A 27,209-nucleotide genomic window follows, 5' to 3' on the forward strand; every position below is an offset into this window, starting at 1 on the left:
GTTGTTCTCTCTTGTATGTCCACCTGCTACTCTGTCATCTGCTACATGATTGCTAAACCTATCTGCATCCCATCTGCTACTATCTTACTTTCAAGAACATTTCCTTTCAAGTGTCTGTCATCTACCATCTCTACCCAACCTGTCTCTTCAGCCTATCATCACTGTGTTACTATATACATAAGTCACTCTAGGAAACATCTTATTGAGTGTGTGTATTTACTTGCTGAATTGAGATCATCCACACATGATGAGTCATTGGGAGTTGGGATTGGTGTCTCAGCGTTTCTCTACATGACTACTGAAGTGGAATATTTCTGCAGCTGAAAATCCACATCATACGTAAAACGCAGGAGCGGTACAGATTGAACGAACCACAAATGGATTCAGCAGAAATAACCACTCAGATGACACAATTAAAACAGCAAGTAACTGCGTTAATACACGCACTTGCTGAATTAAAAGAAGACAATCAGGCTCTGTCGCAGCAGGTAATTAGACTGACACAACTTACCACTGCTCAGTCCCCTGAACCCAAAATAAATCCTCCTTTGGTATTTACAGGCGATCGCAAAAAATTTCGCGAATTTAAAAACGCATGTGAGTTACTTTTCTTGCTAAAACCCCGTACCTACCTTACTGATCACATTAAGGTTTGTACTATTATTTCTTACCTAACAGGCGATCCTCGGGCCTGGGCAGACTCTCTTTTTGAGAAAAGCGACCAGCTTCTCAACTCCTATGCCTTGTTCCTAGCAGAACTCACTAGCCTATATGATGATCCCAATAGGCAGAGTACTGCCGATCTTCCATTAAGATCCTTGAAACAAGGTGGGAGACCTGTAGAAGACTTTGTCGCAGAATTCAAGAGATGGACCCTTGATTCAGAATGGAATGATGCATCTCTGAAAACCCAATTTAGGCTTGGCCTATCAGAGGCCGTTAAAGACGAGCTCGCCCGAGCGGATCTGCCAAAAACCCTGGATGCATTGATACAACTCAGTATCACCATAGATAGAAGACTACGAGAAAGAAAGGCTGAGAAAATGGGAATGCCATTATCCAGTTCTTCTCGGATCTCGGCCGTTGACCCCGTTCCTATGGAGGTAGGAACCATACGCCCACCTCTATCAATTATGGAAAGAGCCAGAAGACGATCTGGTAATCTCTGCTTGTACTGTGCATCCCCGGATCACAAGATAAACGTCTGTCCCCTAGTCTACAAAAAGAAGGGTGAGTGTTCACATGTCCTCCTAGGGGGATTGACAACTTCAATCACTAACCCTTACCTTTCTGTTTGCTTAACATTACAGTGGGACCAGAACAGGATTACTACTAAGGCCATGATTGACACAGGATCTTGTGGAAATTATATTGACATACGTTTTGCTGCTTTAAATAAAGTTCCTATTATTTCTAAACTTAAACCTGTCTCAGTGAGTCTTATTAACGGTGTTCCTTTATCCTCTGGTCCGATCACTGATCAGACACAGGCACTCCTAGTCACTACTAACGGGTCTCATATGGAGACCACTACCTTCGATCTAATACCTTCACCCCACTTTCCCATTGTTTTGGGACTTCCCTGGTTACACACACATCAACCAACCATAGATTGGAATTAACGGACCCTGGCCTTCCTCTCTTGCTATTGCGAGGGTACGTGTAACCTCCCGTCTTTCGGGAAGATCCTGTCTGTGGTGACAGATGAGATTGCACCACTATGTTATCAGGATCTCTCTGAGGTTTTTCTTGAGAAAAATGCTCAAGCACTACCTCCCCATCGAGACTATGATTGTAGCATTGATCTACTCCCAAATAGCAAATTGCCGTTCGGTCATGTTTATCCTCTTTCACAGGATGAACTTTCCCATCTCAAAGACTATTTGGATGAGAATTTGGAAAAAGGTTTTATTAGACCTTCCACTTCTTCCACAGCAGCAGGACTCTTTTTTTGTCCGCAATAAGAACTCAAGTCTCAGGCCTATCATCGACTATAGGCAATTGAATGCTATTCCAATAAAAGATCGCTATCCTCTACCGCTTATCCCTGAGCTCATTGAGCAGGTGCGTGGAGCTACCTATTTTTCAAAATTGGACCTGAAAGGAGCATACAATCTCATTCGAATCCGTGATGGACACGAGTGGAAGACTGCATTCAGAACCAGATACGGATTGTTTGAATATCTTGTAATGCCATTCGGGCTATGCAACGCCCCTGCAGTTTTTCAACGATTTATAAACGATATTTTCAGAGACTTACTAGATGTCTGTGTTGTGGTATATCTGGACGATATACTTATACATTCACGATCCCTGTCTGAACACATAAGACATGTAAGACTTGTATTATCGAGATTGCTTGCACACAACCTTTATGTGAAACTGAAAAAATGCTTGTTTCATAAAGAAGAGGTACTGTTTCTAGGCTACATCATATCCAAAACAGGAATCGAGATGGACATGAGTAAGATATCCTGCATTCAGGATTGGCCTACACCAACCACACGCAAGGCGCTACAGCGATTCCTTGGATTTTCGAATTTCTACAGGAAGTTCATTAGAAACTTCTCTGCCATTGTGAGACCCCTCACACAGCTCACTAGCATTAAAAAACCATTCAAATGGTCAGATGAAGCAAATAAAGCTTTTCACCTGTTAAAGACAAGGTTTACTTCTGCTCCCATACTACGCCATCCAGACCCATCCCTCCAATACATTCTGGAAGTAGATGCGTCAAACATGGCAGTAGGAGCAATACTCTCCCAACGACCAACTCACACTTCACCACTTCATCCAGTCGCCTTTTTTTCTAAATCCCTAAGCAGTCCAGAGATAAATTACCCCGTGGGTGAAAAGGAACTGCTTGCTATAAAATTGGCTCTGGAGAATTGGCGACATCTACTCGAAGGCACCCAATTACCAATACTTATATACACGGACCATAAAAATCTCCAATATCTTCAGACTAACAAAACTCTCTCGCACCGACAGGTACGATGGTCACTATTCTTTCTAAGGTTTAACTTCCTAGTGACCTACACACCTGCAGATAAGAACAAAAAGGCGGATGCACTATCACGACTAACTGAAGAAAACTACTTCGAAATCCCTTCCGTTCCTATAATACCTCACAAACGCATTATTGGAGTTGTCCGTTCCTTGAAGGAAGAGGTTTTGCATGGTATAAGTTTGGATTCACCCCCACCACAACTAAATACTGATGCAGAAGGCTTCCTCTACTACAACGACAAACTTTACATACCACCTACCATACGGACCAAGATCTTGGAATTATCGCATGATGTGCCTATGGCAGGACATATGGGTATGACAAAGACTCTTAATCTGATTACCAGGCAATTCTGGTGGCCTGACATGAAAACATCTATACAAAAATTCGTCTCTTCATGCAATGTCTGTGCCAGGTCCAAAATTGACACTACGAGACCATCCGGTCTACTATGCAGTCTACCAATACCCCAAACTCCATGGGAAGTTGTGTCCTTGGACTTTATAGTGGAATTGCCTCCTTCCAAAGGATTTAATACCATCTTAGTGTCAGTGGACCATCTGACAAAAATGGCACATTTCATTGCTATTCGCAGACTACCTTCGTCCAAACAAACGGCAGAACTCCTGATGAAACATGTCTTTAAGTTACATGGTATCCCAAAAACTCTTCTGTCTGACCGTGGATCACAATTTATTTCCAAGTTCTGGCAAGAACTATGTCACATACTACGGATCGAGCAGAAGCTCACTTCTCCTTACCATCCGCAGACCAACGGACAGACTGAAAGAGTCAACCAATGCATCAAGCAATATTTACGTTGTTACACTTCTTACCAACAGGATGATTGGGTAGATCTTCTCCCTCTGGCAGAATTTGCCTACAACAACGCAACCCACAGTACGACCAAGCAGAGTCAGTTCTACTTGAACTATGGGTTTCATCCCTCTATTCTTCCACCACGCATCCTTCCTTCAAATAACCCAGTAGCTTCAGACTATCTTACCCAAATAAAGGACTCTCTGGGTTTGCTTAATACTACCATTGCACACGCTCATAGTCAACAAAAGAAGTACTATGATCTTCGCAGAAGACCTTCTCCTCAGTACGCTATCGGGGACCTCGTTTGGCTCTCAACAAAAAATTTAAGACTGAAAATCCCTAGCAAAAAGCTTGGACCTCTGTTCTTGGGACCTTTCCCAATCAAGAAACTTATTGGAAAAGCTGCAGTACAGCTTACATTGCCAATAGACCTCAAAATACATCCCATTTTCCATGTGTCGCTACTGAAGCCCCATGTTCCTGACCAAGGAATAAGGCCTACTATCCCAACTCCTCCTCCTGTACAAGTTGAAGGTGGAGAAGAATACGAGATAAAAGAGATTCTGGATTCTCGTATCCACAGAGGAAGACTTCAGTACTTGGTTCGATGGAAGAACTATGGGCCCCAAGACGACACCTGGCTAAACACCTCTGACATACATGCCTCTAGATTAATCCGCAATTTTCATGCGAAGTACCCAGACAAACCAGCTCCAGAGGCCTTCAGGAGCCGGCCTTAAGGGGGGGGTACTGTAATGTTCTGGTACCTTTGGGTACCCTAATTACTCTTTCATAAGTGTATGCGCCCCACCATTCTCTTTTGGTAAGGTGCGCATACACCTTTAAGACTGATGCTGTCATCACTGAGCGCCGGACTGGATGGCTATTTAGATCGCCGGCTCTCACTCACATGTGTTCGTTCAAACTGCTTTGTGCCTTGATGCTAACCTGTCTTGAAGCTCTCATGCTTGCAAGCATACCTCGCTGTCGGAACCACGCTGCGCTGATCCCTGTATCCCGCTACCGGATCATCCGCTCTTGCCGAACCTCTCCTCTGCTACATTGCTATTAGTGATAAGTACCCCACAGGGGAAACCTCTATAACCTTTATACTAAAGCTTACACTATCTAGCCCTGCATACTAAGGACTATTACTACATCTGCATTATCTAAGATTGCTAGCTCTTGAGCCTACTACCACCTGTTCTTGCACTGGGTTGATCTCTCTTGTATGTCTACCTGCTACTCTGTCATCTGCTACCATACATGATTGCTAAACCTATCTGCATCCCATCTGCTACTATCTTACTTTCAAGAACATTTCCTTTCAAGTGTCTGTCATCTACCATCTCTACCCAACCTGTCTCTTCAGCCTATCATGACTGTGTTACTATATACATAAGTCACTCTAGGAAACATCTTATTGAGTGTGTGTATTTACTTGCTGAATTGAGATCATCCACACATGATGAGTCATTGAGAGTTGGGAATGGTGTCTCAGCGTTTCTCTACATGACTACTGAAGTGGAATATTTCTGCAGCTGAAAATCCACATCATACGTAAAATGCAGGAGCGGTACAATCCAGAGGTTGTCTTTGGGAAATAGACATATGAGTGCTGCCAGCATTGCTGCAGAGATTGAAGGGGTGGGGGGTCTGCCTGTCAGTGCTCAGACCATACGCCGCACACTGCATCACATTGGTCTGCATGGCTGTCATCCCAGAAGGAAGCCTCTTCTAAAGTGGATGCACAAGAAAGTCCGCAAACAGTTTGCTGAAGACAAGCAGACTAAGGACATAGATTACTGGAACCATGTCCTGTGGTCTGATGATACCAAGATAAACTTATTTGGTTCAGAGGGTGCCAAGCGTGTGTGGCGGCAACCAGGTGAGGAGTACAAAGACAAGTGTGTCTTGCCTACAGTCAAGCATGGTGGTGGAGTGTCATGGGCTGGGGCTGCATGAGTGCTGCTGGCACTGGGGAGCTACAGTTCATTGAGGGAACCATGAATGCCAACATGTACTGTGACATACTGAAGCAGAGCATGATCCCCTCCCTTCAGAGACTGGGCCTCAGGGCAGTATTCCAAGATAACGACCCCAAACACACTTCCAAGATTACCACTGCCTTGCTAAAGAAGCTGAGGGTAAAGGTGATGGACTGGCCAAGCATGTCTCCAGACCTAAACCCTATTGAGCATTTGTGGGGCATCCTCAAACGGAAGGTGGAGGAGCGCAAGGTCTCTAACATCCACCAGCTCTGTGATGTCATCATGGAGGAGTGGAAGAGGACTCCAGTGGCAACCTGTGAAGCTCTGGTGATCTTCATGCCCAAGAGGGTTAAGGCAGTGCTGGAAAATAATGGTGGTCACACAAAATATTGACACTTTGGGCCCAGTTTGGACATTTCCACTTAGGGGTGTACTCGCTATTGTTGCTAGCGGTTTAGACATTAATGGCTGTGTGTTGAGGTATTTTGAGGGGGACAGCAAATTGACACTGTTATACCTTACAAGAGGCAGGATTTGCCCATTGCTCAAGTAACCCATGGCAGCCTCTGCAGGATCCCTGGTTGAGAGAGGCTGATCTACAAGGTCATTGATCTTCAAGGTTTAATTCAAAATCAACTGCAAATAATGTGCATTGCCATAAGACAGAAATTCTACAGCGCAGGAGTTCATGTTCGCTTTGGCAAATCCTGATCAAGTTGAAAGTGCTATCTTTATAAGTAGTACTTGAGTATAAGTACTACATCTATACCAATAATTCCGCTTTCCTTATAGCTAGACAATAGCAGATGGCTTGCAATGAAAGGAACAGCGATAACCATAAATTGCCACTTGATGAAAGCTGGTCTTGCCACCTCCTAGTATATATGACCAGTGACTGGTGCACTTGCTTCTAAGCCCAGACTGACTCTTGTATACCAGGAGGTGGTAAGACCAGCTTTCATCAAGTGGCAATTTACTACTACTACTACTGTTCTATTCATTGCAAGCCATCTGTTGCCATCTAGCTATAATGAAAGCGGGACTGCTAGTGTAGGTGCATGGTTTTCCACACAAGTAGCACTCCTAAAGATTGCACTTACAATCTGATTAAAGATTTGCAAAAGCTAAACTGAACCGCTGCGCTATACAATGTCTGCCTTATGGCAATACACAACCTATGCAGAGGATTATGAGCTAAACCTTGAGGATCAATGACCTTGTAGAGTCTTCTCTATTACATGCACTCCTACACTTTATACAAAGCTACAGATTAGGTATTGGAATTCTCATGCAAAGAAAAAAGGATATAGCCATGGGACTTTAAATGAGGTGTACACAAATGGTCAATTGTAATGGGATTAGATATAGTAGCAAATTTATTAAGCATAAAAAAACATCAACATATGTGCAAATGCATGTGCCAATACAGATTACAGTACATGATAAAGGACATAGTGGTTGGTATACATGCTTGCGCATAGCAGTAATAACATTCAATGATGAACTAGATGCATCTTTCTAACTCGACGCGTTTCGTGAGTCAATCGCTCACTCTTCAGGAGTAAATGTGTACAAGGATATCTAAAAAACACATAATATGAGTTTTTAACCACTTTAAGACTGGAAGGATTTTCCCCCTTCCTGACCAGGCCCTATTTTGTGATTCGGCACTGCGTTATTTTAACGGACAATTGTGCGGTCATGCGACGCTGTAACCAAATGTCAATGGCGGCCGAAAAAAATTCTGGTGTGCAGGCTATAAAATTTTTGTCAAAACGCGTCCGATTTTCATGCAGTCAGTACAGATTGCGACAGGGAAAAATCTTATGAGCAAGACTGGGCATGCTCAGAGAAGAAAGAACTCAAAGAAAGCAATCCAACACATGACATCACTTCTGAAGTAGATTTTTGTTGGGCGAGAAAATTCGTGTGCAGTCTAGAGCACATTCCAACCAACAAAACACCACTCTGGACAAAAGACGGACGATCGGTCGGCCGATAATCGTTGCGTGTGTACTAGGCTTTACCCTCACGGCCATTTATCCCAAAAGGAAAAAAAACTGTGTTGCTGTAACTGATTATAAAGTGTGAGCTGGAGTTTTGCTTCAATTTGTTAGTGTATCTAACCACTTAACGCAAACTGACGTAGACCTACGTCGGCTGATTTTAAGTGGCTGTACCGGGATGATGCCTCTAGCTAGTGGCATCATCCTGGAACCGTTTTTTAGAGCCGGCGGTTGGCTTTCTGGCGGTAACGACCAATGCGGCTCGGGAGCCACTCGATCGTTACCTCGGCAAGCGAGAAGGGGTGTCCCCCCCCCTCCCGCTGCCTTCCGTGTCTCTGCCCGGGTCTCCCGTCCCACCGGGAGACCCGAGCAACCAGCTGGCGCGTCCGCGGGCTGGCTGGAGTCCCGATCAAAGTCAGAAGCAGTTTCACAAAGTGAATGTATTCAAAAATTTAGTTTTTTTCGGCATTTTGAATACATGCAAGTGCAGTGGAGGGGTTTGGGGTCTTTTAGACCCCCGATCCCTCCATAAAGAGTACCTGTCACTGCATATTGGTGTCACAAGGGATGTTTACATTGCTTGTGACAGCAATAATAGTGATCAGATTTTTTATTTTTTTGTGTTAAAATTAAAAAAAATAATAAAACAAATAGGAAAAAAATAATTTTAGCCGCCCCCGGAAGTCACGCCGCAAATGAAATCGCTGTTCAAACCACACATGTGAGGTATCGCCGCGATCGCCAGAGCGTATGCAAAAATTTTAAAAAAAAGAGCATCGCATACTAGCTCCTTATGAAGTACCTTAAAACGAAGCCCCTGCAGTACCGCCCCCTCAGCGATAGGACGGCCGACATGTTCGGCCTTCCTGCTTCCTGGTTCGCGCCCTCTGGCCATCTGATTGGCCGGAGCCGCGATTACATCACTCCCGTGCATGCTCTTGGGAGCCGCCGTTCACGGCATAGGACTCTGAAGGAACGGCACGGGTGGCCATTCCTTCAGAGCGCATTCGCCCATGAGGTCATCGGCTGCATTCACTGTAAATATCTCCTAAACGGTGCAAGTTTAGGAGATATTTATAGCACCTATAGGTAAGCCTTAATATAGGCTTACCTATAGGTAAATGTCTTTAAATACCACCTTTAGATCCTCGTGAATAACATGATAACAATAATAGCATAACAACACTGGTTATGACAACATTTGTAGTTAACGACTTGCCGACTGCCTAACGCCGATCTACGTCGGCAGTCAGCCCCTCACAGGCAAAGTGACGTAGGGCTACGTCACTAGCTTGTGAGGGTCTAGGGAGCGAGCGCGCGCCCCCGGAGACGCGCTCCCGCGTGGTCACGGACCCCCCAGCCCCCCCCCCCCCCCCCCGCGCGTGTGACCAGCGGACCCGATGTCCGCCGGTCACTCGGCGATCGGCGGGGGAGAGGGAGAATGTCAGGCAGCTTGTGTAAACAAGCCACCTATCATTCTCCTCGCTGTAAAGACACTGATCACTCGGATCTAGTATGTAGATCCGTTGATCAGTGTCCTTACAGCTCAAGCCACAGCCAATCACAGTAGAAAGCACGCCCCTAGGGATACACACAGCCCCTCCCTCCCAAATAAAGTTAACCCCTTCACTACCAGTGTATTTTTACAGTAACAGTGCATATGTATAGCACTGATTACTGTAGAAATGTCACTGGTAACCCCAAAAGTGTCACAAATGTCAGTCAAGGGTCCGATCTGTCCGCCCCAATGTCGCAGTACCGCAAAAAAATCGCAGATCGACGCCATTACGCGTTAAAAAAAAAAACAACAAAAATGACAAAAATCTTTCCCTTTGTTAGTAAACGCGATAACTTTTGCGCAAACCAATCAAAATACGCTTTTTGCGATTTTTTTTTTTTTTTTACCAAACATAGGTAGCATAAAACAAATTGGCCGAAAATGATACAAAATTTTGATTTTTCCATTTTTTTGGGGGGGAATTTCATATAAAAAAATGTGAAAAATATTGCTATTTTTGCAAAATTGACGCTCTTTTTTTGTTTATAGCGTGTGATCAAAAAATCGCACAGGTGATCAAATACCACCAAAAGAAAGCTCTGTTTGTGGGAAAAAAAGGACGCCAAATTTGTTTAGGTACAGCGTTGCAAGACCGCGCAATTGTCCGTTAAAGTCACGCAGTGCCGAATCGCAAAATACCCCCTGGTCAGGAAGGGGGTAAAATCTTCCGGGGCTTAAGTGGTTAAATGGTATTATGAGGTTTTTTGTACTGGGGGGGGGGGGGGGGGGTTATAACTTTGGACCTTGTTAATATTCCGATTTTATTTTTTAACAGCAAGTGGAAAGCGGAGACATCAGGACGCAGCAGAGCCATGCCTCACATCAAGACCTACATGCGCCTATCACCAGACTACCGGGAGCTGGCCTGGTTCCTTGTGACAAGGTACAAAACGTAGAGCTTCTATAACTGAACAAATGATGTCATTGATGTGAACAAGTGAGGTCACCTGTACATGCTATAAATAGATCCACCGGTCTGTCCACACTGCTGGTGTATCATGGCCGCCCTCATCTATTGGTGGATGTTACTGGTTGTTCTTTTATCGAAACAAAAAACAAAGGAGGGGGGGGACTTTATATGAGGTGCTTCTCCAACCTATTCTAGACAATGAGGGGGAAAGTATAAACTTGGCATGGGACAGGTAACAAAGGAGTAAATACAATGGAATGATATATAAAAATATGTTATACCATGTTTATTACGTAGTTGCATTGGTAATGGCAACTACATATATGTATATATAAAAATAAGATACAGTAAACCCCCCTCCATTGCGGGGGTTACGTTCCGGACCCACCCGCGAAAAGTGAAAATCCACTAAATAGAAAAACCCTATTAAAATGCATTGTAGGCATGATTTTTTTACTGTCACTGTACGTGTAAAAGCATTTTAAGGTCTTTAAACACACTTTTAAAACAATAGAAACTCATTTAAACACATAAAAGATACTGAGAGACAGAGCAAGAGCTATGGAAAACACAAAAATATTTCATTTTTAATGATTTAATTAGTAAAATAACATTACAGGAAAAAAACGCAATATACCGGGACTGCAAAAACTGAACCGCGATGGAGCGGGGGTTTACTGTAATTGGGTTCCTAATGGCACTTTTCCACTGCTAGTACCGGCTCGGCTCTACTCGGCCCTGCTTGGCCCGGTTTGCTTTTCCACTGCGGTACCGCATGGTATAGTGTCGGAACGGTTCGGTACGGTACGGTATAGGTTTGCTTTTCCACTAAAGTAGTACTAAAGTTAAGTGGGTGGGATAACAACGGGTTGGGTGTGATTCTCTGACCAATCAGTGGCTAGTAGTGACTGCATGCAAAGGATTGTGGGATATGGTACCAGTTTGGTACCTGTTGGAACCACAATCGAGTAGGTACTGTTTTTTCAGAGCCGTACCATACCGTACCGTTCGGTTCCATGCAGTGGAAAAGCAAACCTATACCGTACCGTACCGAACCGTTCCGACCCTATACCATGCGGTACCGCAGTGGAAAAGCACAAAAGCTTCCCGAAACGGTACAGTTCTATGCAGTGGAAAAGCGCCATAAGTGTACATAAAGGGGATATTTGGGACTTTGCATGAGGCAATTGACAATAAATCAATCACAATATGGTTCCATTGTATTTATTCCTTTGTTACCACCTGTCCCATGTCAAGTTTATACTTTCCCCCTCATTGTCTTCTATGGAAACAAGTCATGGAGTGAACCCAGACATCTGCAGGTTCTTCAGGGCTGCAGTAAAACAGAAGGAATAGGATTTACCCATTGTACCTAAAGTGGACCTGTCATGTGATACACTTGGGCTGATTTACTAAAAATTGGAGAGTCAATCTTGTGCAGCTGTGCAATGCAGCCAATCAGCTTCTAGCTTGTTAAAAAAATTTTTGTTGAGAAAAAAAACATTCCCCTCTGGGTGATCTCTGTACATTGCAAGAATTATGACAACCTTTGTTGCAGATTCCCGTCTTTTTGTTATTCTGAAGAAATCCCTGTTTGTGCTGAGCGAGTCTAATGGGAGTGGTTTCATGATTATCTATCAGCTGTGCAGCTGCAGAGCACTAATGAGGAAAGCTGCTGGGCCTGCATCCCTTTAGACGTGTCCCTAATTGGGAGTATCTCACCAAAAATGACATTTGTGTTGCAGGGGATGCCAGCAATCTGACTTGTATCTTAGTGCAGACTTCTGGAAAAATCAGTGAGCCAATCACACAAGCAGGAAATGATGTTTCTGGGGGTGTGGTCAGTATACATTCTGTGTACAGAACAGCTCCAGGCGGCCATATTGCATTGCATTTTCAGAAAATTACAACAGCTGCAGATTGAAAAGGGAAGGTCATTTTTAATAACATTCAATTACAATATGATTTGTGTCACAATTGTATACGTGAAGAGGAGTAACACCGCTCAGGTGGATCTGTATCCACGATCCATGGTGGGTGTTGAACCCCGGCTCGCCACCGTAAACAGAATAAATGAAGGATTTGGTGGCACACCACCAGGAAATTTGATAGAGAAGAAGTTCTTTATTCGTGCATACACAGGTATAAGGTACAGCAGAATGGATATGGTCGACGCGTTTCACACAATTTCAACGTGCTTGTACACCAAGTCGTTGAATTAGTGTGAAACGCGTCTACCATATCCATTCTGCTATACTTTGTACCTGTGTATGCACGAATAAAGAACTTCTTCTCTATCAAATTTCCTGGTTATGTGCAACCAATATCTCAATTGTATACGCTATATTATTTTTTCTTTATATGCTACTTTTCCCCCATGAAAGTGGAGTTGCCCTTTAACCACTTCCGGACCGCCCACCGTCGATTTTCGTCTGTAAGTAGAACAAGTTTATAAAAAAAAAATAAGAAACAGACTTTACAATCACTTTAACCACTTCTGGACCGGAAGGTTTTACCCCCTTAATGACCAGGCCGATTCGGCACTGTGTTACTTTAACAGACAATTGCGTGGTCGTGCGACGCTGTACCCAAATAAAATTGATGTCCTTTTTTTTCCCACAAATAGAGCTTTCTTTTGGTGGTATTTGATCACCTCTGCAATTTTTTTTTATTTTTTTTGCGCTATAAACAAAAAAAGTGTGATAATTCAGAAAAAAAAAAAACAATGTTTTTCACATTCTGCTATATAACATTACCAATTTAAGAAAAAAGTGTAAAAATCTAATTTTCTCCTTATTTTAGGCCAATTTGTATTCTGCTACATATTTATGGTAAAAAAAATCCCAATAAGCGTATTTTGATTGGTTTGCGCAAAAGTTATCGCGTCTACAAACTCGAGGATAGATTTTAATGTAATTTTTCTTAATTTTTTTATTTTTTTTTTTTTACTAGTAATGGCGGCGATCTGCGATTTTTAGCAGGACTGCAACATTGCTGCACACAGATCGGACACCTAACTGAAATTTTTTGGGGGGACCAGTGACATTACTACAGCAATCAGTGCTAAAAATATGCACTGTTACTGTACTGATGACTCTGGCAAGGAAGGGGTTAACTCAGGGGCAATGAAAGTGTATGCCTAGGGGGTGTTTTCTAACTGTGAGGGGGATGGGATTGTGGAATCAACACAGAGACCTGTGTTCCTAAATGGAATTATCACAGGCACTCTGTACTGATTGCTGAGAGAACGGTCTGCTGTGTTTACAACAGCAGACCGCCGTTCTCTCTCCACGGGAAGTGATCGCGGGTGCCTGGCGGCAATCGGCTTCCCCTGCTGGCTATTTCGGGTGCTCCCACGCCTCCGGGGGGCACGCGCGCGCGCCCCCAGGAGTGCTCCCGCGAACTGCTGTACAGGTTTGGCAGTTCACGCAGCTGAGCCAGCCTGCCGCAGTATATGCTGCGGCGGATGGTCGGCAGTTGGTTAAAGTGTTACTAAACCCACAACCGTAAAATCATTGTGTATGTGCAGTAAAGCATGCTTGTGATACTCACTGTGGAACCGAAGGGGTTAATCCTCTGCATTGAGTGCAAAGGCTGTTTGATTTGGTCTTCTCTGATCCTCCCCTTCTTCCACTTTCCCCATTCCATCTCCTGATCAAACAGAGCCTTGGGGACACTCTGCACATGCTCAGTTTGGTGTGTATTTCTAGATAGTTTTTTTTTTTCTCTTTCTTGGGAGAGTGCATGTGATAAGCACAGGGCCAATCAGCACTGTCCAGATAGAGGGTCAGGGGAGAATGAAAACCAGACACTGATAGGAAGTCACAAGACTGCTATATACTGCTGATGAGAAAAGGTATTTAGCAGTTTATATTTACTAAAATAATTGCATTTCCATGTTCTGTGTACTGTGGGAGAGCAGATATAGTGATTTGCAGGCTGCTGGGAAGAGCAGATATAGTGACTGCAGGCTCCTGGGGAGACCAGATATAGTGAATGCAGGCTGCTGGGGAGAGCAGATATAGTGATTGCAGGCTGCTGGGGAGACCAGATATAGTGAATGCAGGCTGTTGAGGAGACCAGATATAGTGAATGCAGGCTCCTGGGGAGAGCAGATATAGTGACTGCAGGCTGCTGGGGAGAGCAGATATAGTGACTGCAGGCTGCTGGGGAGACCAGATATAGTGAATGCAGGCTGCTGGGGAGAGCAGGTATAGTGATTGCAGGCTGCTGGGGAGACCAGATATAGTGATTGCAGGCTGCTGGGGAGACCAGATATAGTGAATGCAGGCTGCTGGGGAGAGCAGATATAGTGAATGCAGGCTGCTGGGGAGAGCAGATATAGTGATTGCAAGCTCCTAGCAACATTTTAAGGCTCAGTTCACATATATGCGAATTGGATGTGTTTTGAACCACATCCACAACCACATGTCATTCACATGACACGTGAACCAAACCGGCTTTCTATGTAGCCGGTTCACATATCCAAGGTGCAGCGGCAGTGCGAATTTGGAAGGAGTCCTGTGCGTTTTCTGAACACTGCGGTGCGCTTCGGATGCAAATTCCATACATGTTTTTTTTTTTGTAGGGGATTGATGTATATTTTTAAGTCACTCACAAACAAAGCCGATTGATTTTAGTGCGTTGCATTGTTTTCTGATGCTGAATGTTTTCTTGTGACCTAGTTTTACTACAAACAAAAGCATTTTACTGCCTAGATGAGAGATCCATAATGTCTATATGGAACGCGTTTTTATTGACGGAGGCTCTGAATGGCGCCTTTTCTATAGACAAGTAATTGATTTGTTTACTTGTTTCACGTATGAAACAGAACTGAGACAATGAAGCCCCCCCACTAAAAACCATCAATCAGTTCCTGTACCGGAAGATTACAATTGATGACCCCGCTGAGCTTTTGTTGTAGAAGGAACAATTTAATCTGCTCATTGCTAATTCTGCGGTCTGCCAGTATGCTCCAGGTATCGGGCGGCGAGTTTTATGGCCAGGGTTTTCAGTATATACACATATACACTATTATCCTTCTCCATAGCGCGGATAACACTGTTCACTATTATTATGACTTCATGGTTTTGACTAGGGATCGACCGATTATCGTCAAAGCTGATATATGGTGGGCCGATCTGCACTTTTCCTGATATATCGGAATCTGCCCCGGAGGTTACCGATATTGCCGATATTTCAAGGGCCGATCTGCACTTTCCCCGATATATCGGAATCGGCCCCGGAGGTTACCGATATTGCTGATATTTCAGGAAAGTGCTTGTACAGGAGTGATGCCTGCAGCTAGAGGCATCACCCCGGTTCCCAGCGTCCATAGCCAGCGGTCGGCTGTCTTGTAATGACAACCGATGCGGCTGTGAAGCCGCTCGGCTGTCATTACAAGGAGCTGGAGGGGACGTCTCAGCCCCCCCCTCCCGTGGCTCAACCGGGTCTCCCCTCCCAACGGGAGACCCGGGCAACCAGCCTGCATGGCCGCCGAAGACCCAATCCAAGCCACATTCTGCTCTGATTGGGTCTCCATGCAAAAACCCGGAAGTGATGTCATGAGTGACATCACTTCCGGGTACTGTCTGGCGCCAGATTAAAAAAAAATGACAGCATTCAAAGCAGCCAAACTTGGCGTTTTAAATGCTTTTAAGTGCAGAGTAGGGGTTTGGGGTCTTTTAGACCCCTGGATCCCTCCACAGAAGTACCTGTCAAAAAAAAAAAAAATACAAAAAATTTACAAAAATATCGGCCGATACCAATATGCATTGGCCATCGGTATCGGCAACGAAAAAACAATATCGGTTGATCACTAGTAACTCCTCCTGGCAGTGGCGGCTGGTGAATAAAGATTACAGGGGGCGGTGGCAAAACCAACACCCCCCCACGGGACAGCCGACTGGCCAGGAATCTGCTCTACCACCCCCTCCCTTCCTCCCCCCTCCTGGGACGGATGGCTGGCTGCCCAGCTGGACAGCCAGCATCCTTACTGCTCCTTCCCTGAGCGCCGCTGTGAGTCTGCTCGCCCTCTTCCTGGCCAATGGCCTGTAAAATCACGTCTCATTTTAGCCAATTAGGAAGGGGGTCTCCGGACCCGCTTCCTGATTGGCTGGGAGGAGAGTCAGTGTGATCATAACGAATATTCATTTGCTTTTGTCATAAAACTGGGTGGGCTCGGGGCGCAGTGCTCTATGAGGGGCAATTATTTTATCTCCAACATATACATCTGCATAATGGTGGAATCGTGCCTGTAAGATCTGCAAGTGGATTTATTCTAAGGGGAATACAGAATATCTCTCCGGGATCCTCATTGAGCCTTTGTGACAGAGGATTACATTCGTCATGCTAATATACATCTCTGTAATGGGGATCTATATTAGTGATCGACCGATATCGGTTTTTTATTGCCGATACCAATATTTTGGCCAATGCCTATCCGTATAGGCTGATATTTTCGTACATTTAAACGTTTTTGGTTTTTTTTGACAGGTACTCTTGTGGAGGGATCTGGGGGTCTAAAAGACCCCAAACCCCTCCTCTGCACTTAAAAGCATTCAACGCCAAGTTTGGAAGTTTTGAATGCTGTCATGTTTTTTGAATCTGGTGCCGAGTACCCGGAAGTGAGGTCATGACATCACTTCCGGGTTTTTGCATGGAGACCCGATCAGAGCTGAATGCAGCTTTGATCGGGTCTTCAGTGGCCCTGCAGGCTGGTTGCCCGGGTCTCCCAGTGGGACGGGAGACCCAGGTGAGCCGTGGAAGGAGGCTGGAGTGGGGGGGACGTCCCCTCCCGCTCCTTGTAATGACAGCTGAGCGGCTTCTCAGCCTCATCAGTTGTCATTACAAGACAGCCGACCGCTGGCTATGGACCCCATCACTCCGGTACAAACACTTTCCCGAAATATCGGCAACATCGGTAACCTCAGGGGCCGATTCCAATATATCAGCCCTCGATATATCGGCTTCGCCGATAATCGCTCGATCCCTAGTCAAAACCATGAGGCCAACCCTGGGGCAGATTCCAGTATATCGGGAAAAGTGCATATCGGCCCTCGATATATCGACTTTGCCAATAATCGGTCGATCTCCAAGTCTATGTCCTCTGGTAAGCGGCTGTGTAATTGAGTGCAGGTGAAGGTTTTCCCCACAGATTCTCAGATCTACTTCCATCCACCTCATATGGTTCCTTTAATTATGGACTTTGGTTTCTGATGAACTATTTTTCATATTTTGGACTTTTGGTTTTTAATGATTTATTCTTTAGCGCTGCGCTCTTTTCTCTTTGTATCTTTGATGTGTTGTGGATTGACAGCATTGTGCTAGCTGCTATTGTGTTTTCTTCTTTTTATTATTGTTTTCATTTGTCAAGCGCAACAAATATTTCAAATATTATTGTAATATTATATAGCAGAAAGTGAAATATATATATTTTTTTTCAGAATTGTCGCTCTTTGTTTTTTTTGTTTATCGCGCAAAAAATAAAAATTGCAGAGGTGATCAATTACCACCAAAAGAAAGCTCTATTTGTGGGGAAAAAAGGACATCAATTTTATTTGGGTACAGCGTTGCACGACCGCGCAATTTTCAGTTAAAGTAACGCAGTGCCAAATCGCATAAAATGTCCTCGTCATTAAAGCGGAGTTCCACCCTGGATTTTTTTTTTTTTTTTAATACCCCCGGGACAGTCAGGGCTAGTGCATTCCACAATGGCTAGCCTCTGATCTGTCCCGGGTTGCACTTACCTGTTAGGACAAATACTTACCTTGCAAACGTCTTGTCCAGCGCTGCCATCTCAGATGTGGGCAGCTTGAAGCCAGCGAGATCCCCTTCGGCGTCTTCTTCCGCCTTCTTTGGTCCCACGATGCTCTGCGCCGGCCCCGACGTCACTTCCGGGTCGCGCGCGTCATCCCTCTACAGCTTCTGGGCATGCCCAGAAGCTGTTTAGAAGGGGATGACGCGCGCGACCCGGAACTGACGTCGGGGCCGGTGCAGGCGCAATGATTCCTGGGAGCTATGACGTTCAGCTCCCAGGAATCATTGCAGAGCCAGGAAGTGACGACGGGCCGCGGCCGAGGAAGGAGGAAGAAGGAAGTAAGGTAAGTATTTTTTCTTCGCTACGAGGTAAGTAAAAAAAAAAAAAATATGCGATTATCCATTTCTTTTTCAGGTAACCCGGAGCGAGAAGATGGAGGTAAGTATAAAAATAGGGTGGAACTCCACTAGGGGGGGAAATCTTCCAGTCCAGTATTGGTTAAAGTCGCCCGACTCTGAAGCCGCCCCATACAGCGCGACTTCAGCTCGGCTTGCAAATTACTTCTTTAATTTACGTCAATGCAAGCCGCTCCAAAGTCGCCCCCAAGTAGTGCAGGAACCTTTTTTATTTGAGTTGCTCTGATTGGAACGGTTCCATTGCATTGATTGGAGCGTGACTTGTTTTTGGCGACTTAGTCGCCTTACAAGTCGCCCTAGTGTGAACCGAGCCTTAGGATCACAGACCAGACTCCGCCTTTTGACGCCTAGGGCATTAGATAGTCACCGTTATCCATCCCACACCGTGCTTTGTCCAATCACGTCACACTCACAATTGTGCCGGTGCTTCCAAAATATATTCTCAGAAAATCCTCTTCTATAACGTTTGAAGTGATTTCACGTTCTCTCTCATCTCTACCTGTATATATCCGTCCTCGAGGAAGCTTAGCCGCCTGTATACTTCCCGTTTCTATAGCAATGGCTGCAGTCTGAGAATTCTCGTTGTCTTTATTTGGATGTTTATTATTGCATTCGTTTGTTGGAGTGAATGATAGAAAAGCTTTGGCAGCACCGATCTTTTTTTATAGTGTATATTATCCCTAACATCGATCATTTTATAACGCATTCTTTATTAATAAAGGCGCTTGTAAATGTTCATTCTTGTTCCACTACGCTCTTACCAAATACTTGGAGATCCCGCCACTTCCCTCCCCTCCCTGTAGCATTGTGGTCACAGCAAGCAAGGAAGCAGACACCCAAATTACAAAAACTGAAAAAAAATTGAATTATTTGAATTATTTTTTCCAGTTTTTACATTTCTTCTTCTTATTATTATTATTATTATTATTATTATTATTATTATTATTATTTTTTATTTATTTATTACAATTTAAAAAAAAAATCCTATTTCTTTTCTTACATTTTTCAATTTTTTTTTTTTGCCATTCTTTTTTTTTTACAATGCTGATGGGGGGGGGGGGGGGGGTGAATTGAGTGATCAGCGGTGTGTGATCGCTCAGTTCTCACTTTGCAGACAGGGGGGGACAGATGCAGCATTGGATCGATGCTACATACACCTAGGTGAGTATTTATTTTTTTTTTCCTATGCCCATACTTTTCTTTTAAATAGTTTTATGTAACCATACTGTTTCCTTTTTATATTGTAACTAGTGCTGGGACAGGGGCATCTAGAGCCCAGGGTGAACGCATGCCAGATTTTGCCCCCCCCCCCCCCCCAAGATGTATGAGCATTATGTGTCAGTAAAAACCCCTCCCCCATCAAAAAAAACCAAGCACTAATCTGCATGCTTACCCCCCCTAAGCATAAATTTCCCCTCCTCCCAATACAAATCTGCCCCCCCCCTACTGAAATCTCCCCTCCAAATGCAAATCGTTGCCCCCCCCCCCACATGCCCCCAGCTCAAAATCCTCTCTCTCCCCAAATGCTCCAGCACAAATACCCCCTCTCCCTCCTGGCACAAATCCTCTCTCTCCCAAAATGCTCCAGCACAAATACCTCCCCCCCCCCAAACAAATTCTCCCTCCTGGCACAAATCCCCCCCCCCCCTCCAATCCTTCATCCTAGCACAAGTTCCCCCTCCTAGCACACATACCCCCAATCATCCCTACTAGTGCCAATACCCTCCCCCCCCTCCCCAATCCTTCATCCTAGCACAAGTTCCCCTCCTAGCACACATACCCCCCAATCATCCCTACTAGTGCAAATACCCTCCCCCACCCCAATCCTTCATCCTAGCACAAGTTCCCCTCCTAGCACACCTAAACCCCCCCCCCCCCAATAATCCCTACTAGTGCAAATACCCCCCCCCCCCCACAATCCTTCATCCTAGCACAAGTTCCCCCTTTTTAGCACACATACCCCCAATCATCCCTACTAGTGCAAATACCCTCCCCCCCAATCCTTCATCCTAGCACAAGTTCCCCTCCTAGCACACATAACCCCCCCCCAATAATCCCTACTAGTGCAAATACCCTCCCCCCCTCCCAATCCTTCATCCTAGCACAAGTTCCCCTCCTAGCACACATACCCCCCAATCATCCCTACTAGTGCAAATACCCTCCCCCACCCCAATCCTTCATCCTAGCACAAATTCCCTTTCCTGGCACAAATCCCCCCTCCTCCAATCCTTCATCCTAGCACTAGTTCCCCTCCTAGCACACATACCTCCCAATCATCCCTACTAGTGCAAACCCCCCCCCCCCAATCCTTCATCCTAGCACTAGTTCCCCTCCTAGCACACATACCCCCCAATCATTCCTACTAATGCAAATCCCCTTCCCCAAAAATTCCCCCTCCTGGCACAAATCCCCCCCCTTCCTCCAGTCCTTCATCCTAGCACAAGTTCCCCTCCTAGCACACATACCCCCCCAATCATCATCCCTACTAGTGCAACCCCCCCCCCAATCCTTCATCCTAACACAAGTTCCCCTCCTAGCACTCATAGCCCCCCCTCCCAATCATCCCTACTAGTGCAAATCCCCTCCCCCCAAATATTCTCCCTACTAGCACAAATATCCTCTCCCTCTTTACCATATCACCTTTTCTAGCATAAACCCCCCAAATCCCCCCCCCCCCCAACACAAATCCCCACTGCTAGCACACTTCCACAAACTTCCCCTCCTAGAACAATTCTTACCCCCCTTCCCCACAATCTCCTTGTGGTGCCCCCATCTCACATGATACCACCGTGCCCAGGGCAGCTGTCCCTCCCACTCACCCCTTGTCCCGGCCCTGATTGTAAAGCACTGTGCAAACTGTTGGATGCTATAAGGGTGGCGCTCTAAGTTTCCTGAAGCTTTGGGATGGATGCGTTTGGGTTGATTCCCAGACCTGTCCCAGATGCAGAGCAGCTGTTCCAGCAGCGGACTTCTGCAGGATGTCCATAGGCAGTGATTCCGCGTCTTTTCCCTTTTCCATAAGCAGCACATTAATAATACATCTGCTGCCCCCGCTCTTCTACAACCCCCACCATTGTGCTGAGTTGTCGCACCGCTTGCAGAGTTTGTGCACTTTTGCAGAACTTTCCTCGGCTTTTACACAAAGACGCAGCGCCTGGTGTCAGTGACAACGCGGGGAATTCTGCCAGCGTCTCTTAGCAACCAACCAGCTGATTACATCTCAGCACGCCATCTCCGTCAGACTCCAGTAGGTGGGTAATATAATCGCAGCGGACCCTCGCAGGGCCCCAGCCGCTCTGCAATCCGTATCCGGCTCCTCTATTCCCACCGTCTCCATGAATCCTGCGTTTATTGTGTGCCTGGGGGCTATACACAGGAAGATTTCCCTTCATCTCAGTCAGCAAGGGGCGTCCCTCTTCATTATCACTGCATTCACCTCTCACCAAACCATACAAAGTTTTCTACAATACTGCGAGAGAAGCAATGACTCCATCAAACCACTGCAACCGGGGCCATCTTTATTATTCAATGCAAACCGGGCAAATATTTTCCTGGGCCGCATCATTACACAGGACCCCTCCCCACCCCCCCCATACTACCCCCATCATTACACAGAACCCCTTCCCCCATACTACCCTCATCATTACACAGAACCCCCTCCCCCATACTACCCCCATCATTACACAGGATCCCCTCCCCCATACTACCCCCATCATTACACAGGATCCCCTCCCCCATACTGCCCCCATCATTACACAGAACCCCCCCCCCATACTACCCCCATCATTACACAGGACCCCCCCCCATACTACCCCCATCATTACACTGGACCCCTCCCCCATACTACCCTCATCATTACACAGAACCCCCTCCCCCATACTACCCTCATCATTACACAGAACCCCCTCCCCCATACTACCCCCATCACTACACAGGACCCCTCCCCCATACTACCACCAACATTACACAGGACCCCCCCCCCCCACATACTACCCCCATTATTACACAGGACCCCTCCCCCCATACTACCCTCATCATTACACAGAACCCCCTCCCCCATACTACTCCCATCATTACACAGAACCCCCTCCCCCATACTACCCTCATCATTACACAGAACCCCCTCCCCCATACTACCCCCATCATTACACAGAACCCCCTCCCCCATACTACCCCCATCATTACACAGAACCCCCTCCCCCATACTACCCTCATCATTACACAGAACCCCCTCCCCCATACTACCCCCATCATTACACAGAACCCCCTCCCCCATACTACCCCCATCATTACACAGAACCCCCTTCCCCATACTACTCCCATCATTACACAGGATCCCCTCCCCCATACTGCCCCCATCATTACACTGGACCCCCTCCCGCACACCCCCCTTCATTACACAGGACCCCTCCACCACACTGCCCCCATCATTACACAGGATCCCCTTCCCCATACTACTCCCATCATTACACAGTGTCCCTTCCCCCCATATTACCCCATCATTACACAGGATCCCATCCTCCCCCGTAATACCCCCATCATTACACAGGACCCCCCTCATATTACTCCCATCATTACACAGGACCCCTCCCCCATACTATTCCCATCATTACACAGGACCCCTCCCCCCTATACTAACCCCATCATTACACAGGACCCCCTCCCCCATACTACCCCCATCATTACACAGGACCCCCTCCCCCATACTACCCCCATCATTAAACAGGACCCCTCCCCCATACTACCCCCATCATTACACAGGACCCCCTCCCCCATAATAACCCCATCATTACACAGGACCCCTCCCCCATACTACCCCATTATTACACAGGATCCCCTCCCCCCCCCCCCCCACATACTACCCCCATTATTACAAAGGACCCCTCCCCCCATACTACTCCCATCATTACACAGGACCCCCTCCCCCATACTATCCCCATCTTTACACAGGACCCCTCCCCCCCCATACTACCCCCATCATTAAACAGGACCCCTCCTCCATATTACCCCCATCATTACACAGGATCCCCCCCATACTACCCTCATCATTACACAGGACCCCCTCCCCCATACTACCCCCATCATTACACAGGATCTCCTCCCCCATACTACACCCATCATTACACAGAACCCCTTCCCCCATACTACCCCCATACTACCCCCATCATTACACAGGATCTCCTCCCCCATACTACCACCATCATTACACAGAATCCCCTCCCCCATACTGCCCCCTTCATTACACAGAATCCCCTCCCCCATACTACCCCCATCATTACACAGGATCCCCTCCCCCATATTACCTAATCATTACACAGGATCCCCTCCCCCATACTGCCCCCTTCATTACACAGGATCCTCTCCCCCATATTACACAGAACCCCTTCCCCCATACTACCCCCATCATTACACAGGATCCCCTCCCCCATACTACCACCATCATTACACAGGATCCCCTCCCCCATACTACCACCATCATTACACAGGATCCTATCCCCCATACTACCCCTATCATTACACAGGACCCCCTACCCCATACTACCCCCATCATTACACAGGACCCCCTACCCCATACTACCCCCATCATTACACAGGATCCCCTCCCCCATACTACCCCCATCATTACACAGGACCCCCTACCCCATACTACCCCCATCATTACACAGAACCCCCTACCCCATACTACCCCCATCATTACACAGGACCCCCTACCCCATACTACCCCCATCATTACACAGGACCCCCTCCCCCATACTACCCCCATCATTACACAGGACCCCTCCTCCATACTACTCCCATCATTACACAGGATCCCCTTCCCGATACTACCCCCCATCATTACACAGAACCCCCTTCCCCAAACTACCCCCATCATTACACAGGACCGCTCTCCCCCATATTACCACCATCATTACACAGGGCCCCCTCCCCCATACTACACCCATCATTACTCCGGACCGTCTCCCCCCCTCACTCTCCTGAGTGATAGCCAAATCCACTTATCAACTATTTGCAAGTAGCGCAGGCTCAAGGGCAGTTGTTTTGGGACACACAACAATGAATGGGCCCGAGGCAGCTGTCCCTTTTGCCCCACGTTAAAGACGTCTCTGATTGCGCCACAAGCCAAGCGGTTACAGCACGGTCCTATTGACTTTGATGGGCAAGTTTGGCAAGTGATACCACTTGCAAAAATATTCCTGTTAAAGTTTGCGCCCTTCGATGCTAAGCATGTGTAATCACCTGAGCAGCCAACATGTTTCCTTGGAGGTGAGCAGTTGGAGAGCGGTAAAAATGCAGCTGAATTTCCCATTTTTTTCCATCTGTGTGAATGAGGCTGTGCTGGCCTTCTCAGATACTCACTGCCTACAAGTGTTCTTCCTTGTAAGGTGACAAGCAGGTGCAAAGCTTCTATTCTTCTATCAGATTTTCTGCATGGACATGAAGGTTGTAGTTGGGCCCCCAGGACATCCACTGGGTTCTAGGTTTGCCTTGAAAAGGCCAGTTCACACAAGTACACAGTGCGGGAAACCCACGTTCTGTGCATGTGTTTCGCACTGTGTCAAAACACCATTAACACTCTGAAAGGCAGTTCGCAAATTCAGTGCATTTGGCTACCCCGGAACACATGGGACAGTAGTACCATGCAATCCGGTGCCATGTGTTTTTTAAAGTTGTGCATGCACTACTTTTGGTGCCATGCAGCACGATTTCAGCCCAAAGGAATAGGGGTGTTGAAAATAATCGCTGAATCGATGCATCGCGATTGCACTAATGACGTCCTCCCGCTGCGCCCTACCTGCCAGCGTACTCTAAAGGGAAAAAAAAATCACTAGCATCAAACCCCCCCCCCCCCCCCGGACCACACCAGACTGCACACTAACCCCCCCCCCCCCCCCAGGACCACGGCGGGACAGCCCCCCCCCCCCCCCCCGCTCACTCACCCTGCCTGGATATCTGCAGTAGCAGGCGGCGGCGACTTCGGCTTCTTCCTCCTGTCTTCTGCATCTCAAGACCCACTTCCTTATTTGCCAGGAGGAGGATCCATGTAACAATAGCAAATTTTTATTCGCTATTGTCACACAACTGTGTGGGCTCTGCGCCCTGAGCCCACCCTTTTTTTTTAGCCTATTAGAGCCTCTGGCTCTAATCACATAGCTAAAAAAAAGCCCCATTGAGGTCCATGCGTCCGGTGCCCCACATGTAGATTAGGGGGGCGGCGCCTCTGCGCCCCCCAATGCACCAGCCACCACTGTTGCCTGTAAATACCTTATTATCTCTTTTCTTTATCTTTTATAGCCGTTCACGTAACCTCCAGCCGCTCTCCTCCTCCGATCTAAAGGCTACAGTGGGAGGAGGAGAAGCGGCCAGAGGTCACAATACTGGCTGGTGAATGATTCATGGTGTGAACTGGCCCTTAGTGACCCAGTTCCAGGCCACTACAGAGGAGCTTGTGTGATAGCATGATTGTTTGGTTTAGTCCAAGCCTGCAGAAAAGGGTGACAACACTGCTGTTCAGTTGAATAGGCTTTGTCACCCTATTTAAGTGACACTAGATATAGGGTGCCTTACTGGTAGGATTCACTATTTAGTTGAAAGCAGCAAACTTAAAAAAAAAAAAAGTCAAAATTTATTTAATTTACAGCAACATGCCTAGCAAAGCGGGCAGTACACTTAAAGATTTTCTATAGATTACCTCAACCATGTGTGGTGGAATCTCCCGCTATTTTCTGTATTCTGACAGCCAGTACCCAACCAAAGGTGGGCCAACTTATTTCTACCCAGCTCCTTTGATTTCTTAATCAAAGTTTGCAGAGCAGGTGGTGTTGGCAGCAGGCCCGGACTGGAATGAAAAATAGGCCCGGGCATTTTAGACTGAGCAGCCAATTTTTTCAAGGATTGAGGGGGCGGTTGGTGACAAAATAATTATGGACTCAGTCCTCCATGTTTTATTGTAAAGGGGCACTGTGATATAAAGGGGACTGCACTGTAGAGGGCACTGTAATGATTAAAGTGCCCTTTTACAGTGCAGTCCTCTTTATATCACAGTGCCCCTTGCAGTCTTGAACCCCCTCCCTTCTCTCTAATCACAGTGCCCCTTGCAGTTGTCCCCCCCCCCCTTCTCTCTAATCACAGTGCCCCTTGCAGTTGTGTCCCCACCGCTTCTCTCTAATCACAGTGCCCCTTGCAGTTGTTCCCCCCCCTTCTCTCTAATCATAGTTCCCCTTGCAGTTGTGCCCCCACCGCTTCTCTCTAATAACAGTGCCCCTTGCAGTTGTGCCCCTCCCTCCCTTCTCTCTAATCACAGTGCCCCTTGCAGTTGTGCCCCCACCACTTCTCTCTATTCATAGTGCCCCTTGCAGTTGTGCCCCCACCACTTCTCTCTAATAACAGTGCCCCTTGCAGTTGTCCCCCCCCCTCCCTTCTCTCTAATCACAGTGCCCCTTGCAGTCATGCCCCCCGTCTTTCTAATCACAGTGACCGCTTTTACTCTCTGCCTCCACTGTACAGTCCTATGTTCAGCAGGCCTTGCCCACCCAACAATGTCATCCTATCAGCAGGGCAGAGGCCGGAGGAGCTGCAGATCTGGATCATGTTAACAAGCGAATGATTACCCGCTTGCATGAAAAATAAAATCCCACTCTCTGTGCAGATCTCGAGCTCCTCCTGCCCCCTGTGCTGCTGATAGGATGACATCATTGGCGGGAATGGAGAGGAGACCTAGGCATGACCGTAAGGC

The 27,209-nt window shown here is 46.6% G+C and overlaps 1 protein-coding gene across 2 annotated transcripts in view; it reads left to right on the forward strand.

The window, feature by feature from the left end:
• The window catches only part of TDP1 (tyrosyl-DNA phosphodiesterase 1), a 162,840-nt gene that overhangs the window by 60,420 nt on the left and 75,211 nt on the right, over nt 1–27,209 (forward strand). For both annotated transcript variants that reach the window (XM_082242794.1, XM_082242795.1), the window contains exon 13: nt 10,163–10,270. In XM_082242794.1, the coding sequence (XP_082098920.1) occupies nt 10,163–10,270 (108 nt within the window). The remainder of the gene's footprint in view (nt 1–10,162; nt 10,271–27,209) is intronic.

Source organism: Pelophylax lessonae (assembly GCF_965119305.1).
Source record: "Pelophylax lessonae genome assembly, chromosome: 13".
In the NCBI taxonomy this organism is placed as follows: domain Eukaryota; kingdom Metazoa; phylum Chordata; class Amphibia; order Anura; family Ranidae; genus Pelophylax; species Pelophylax lessonae.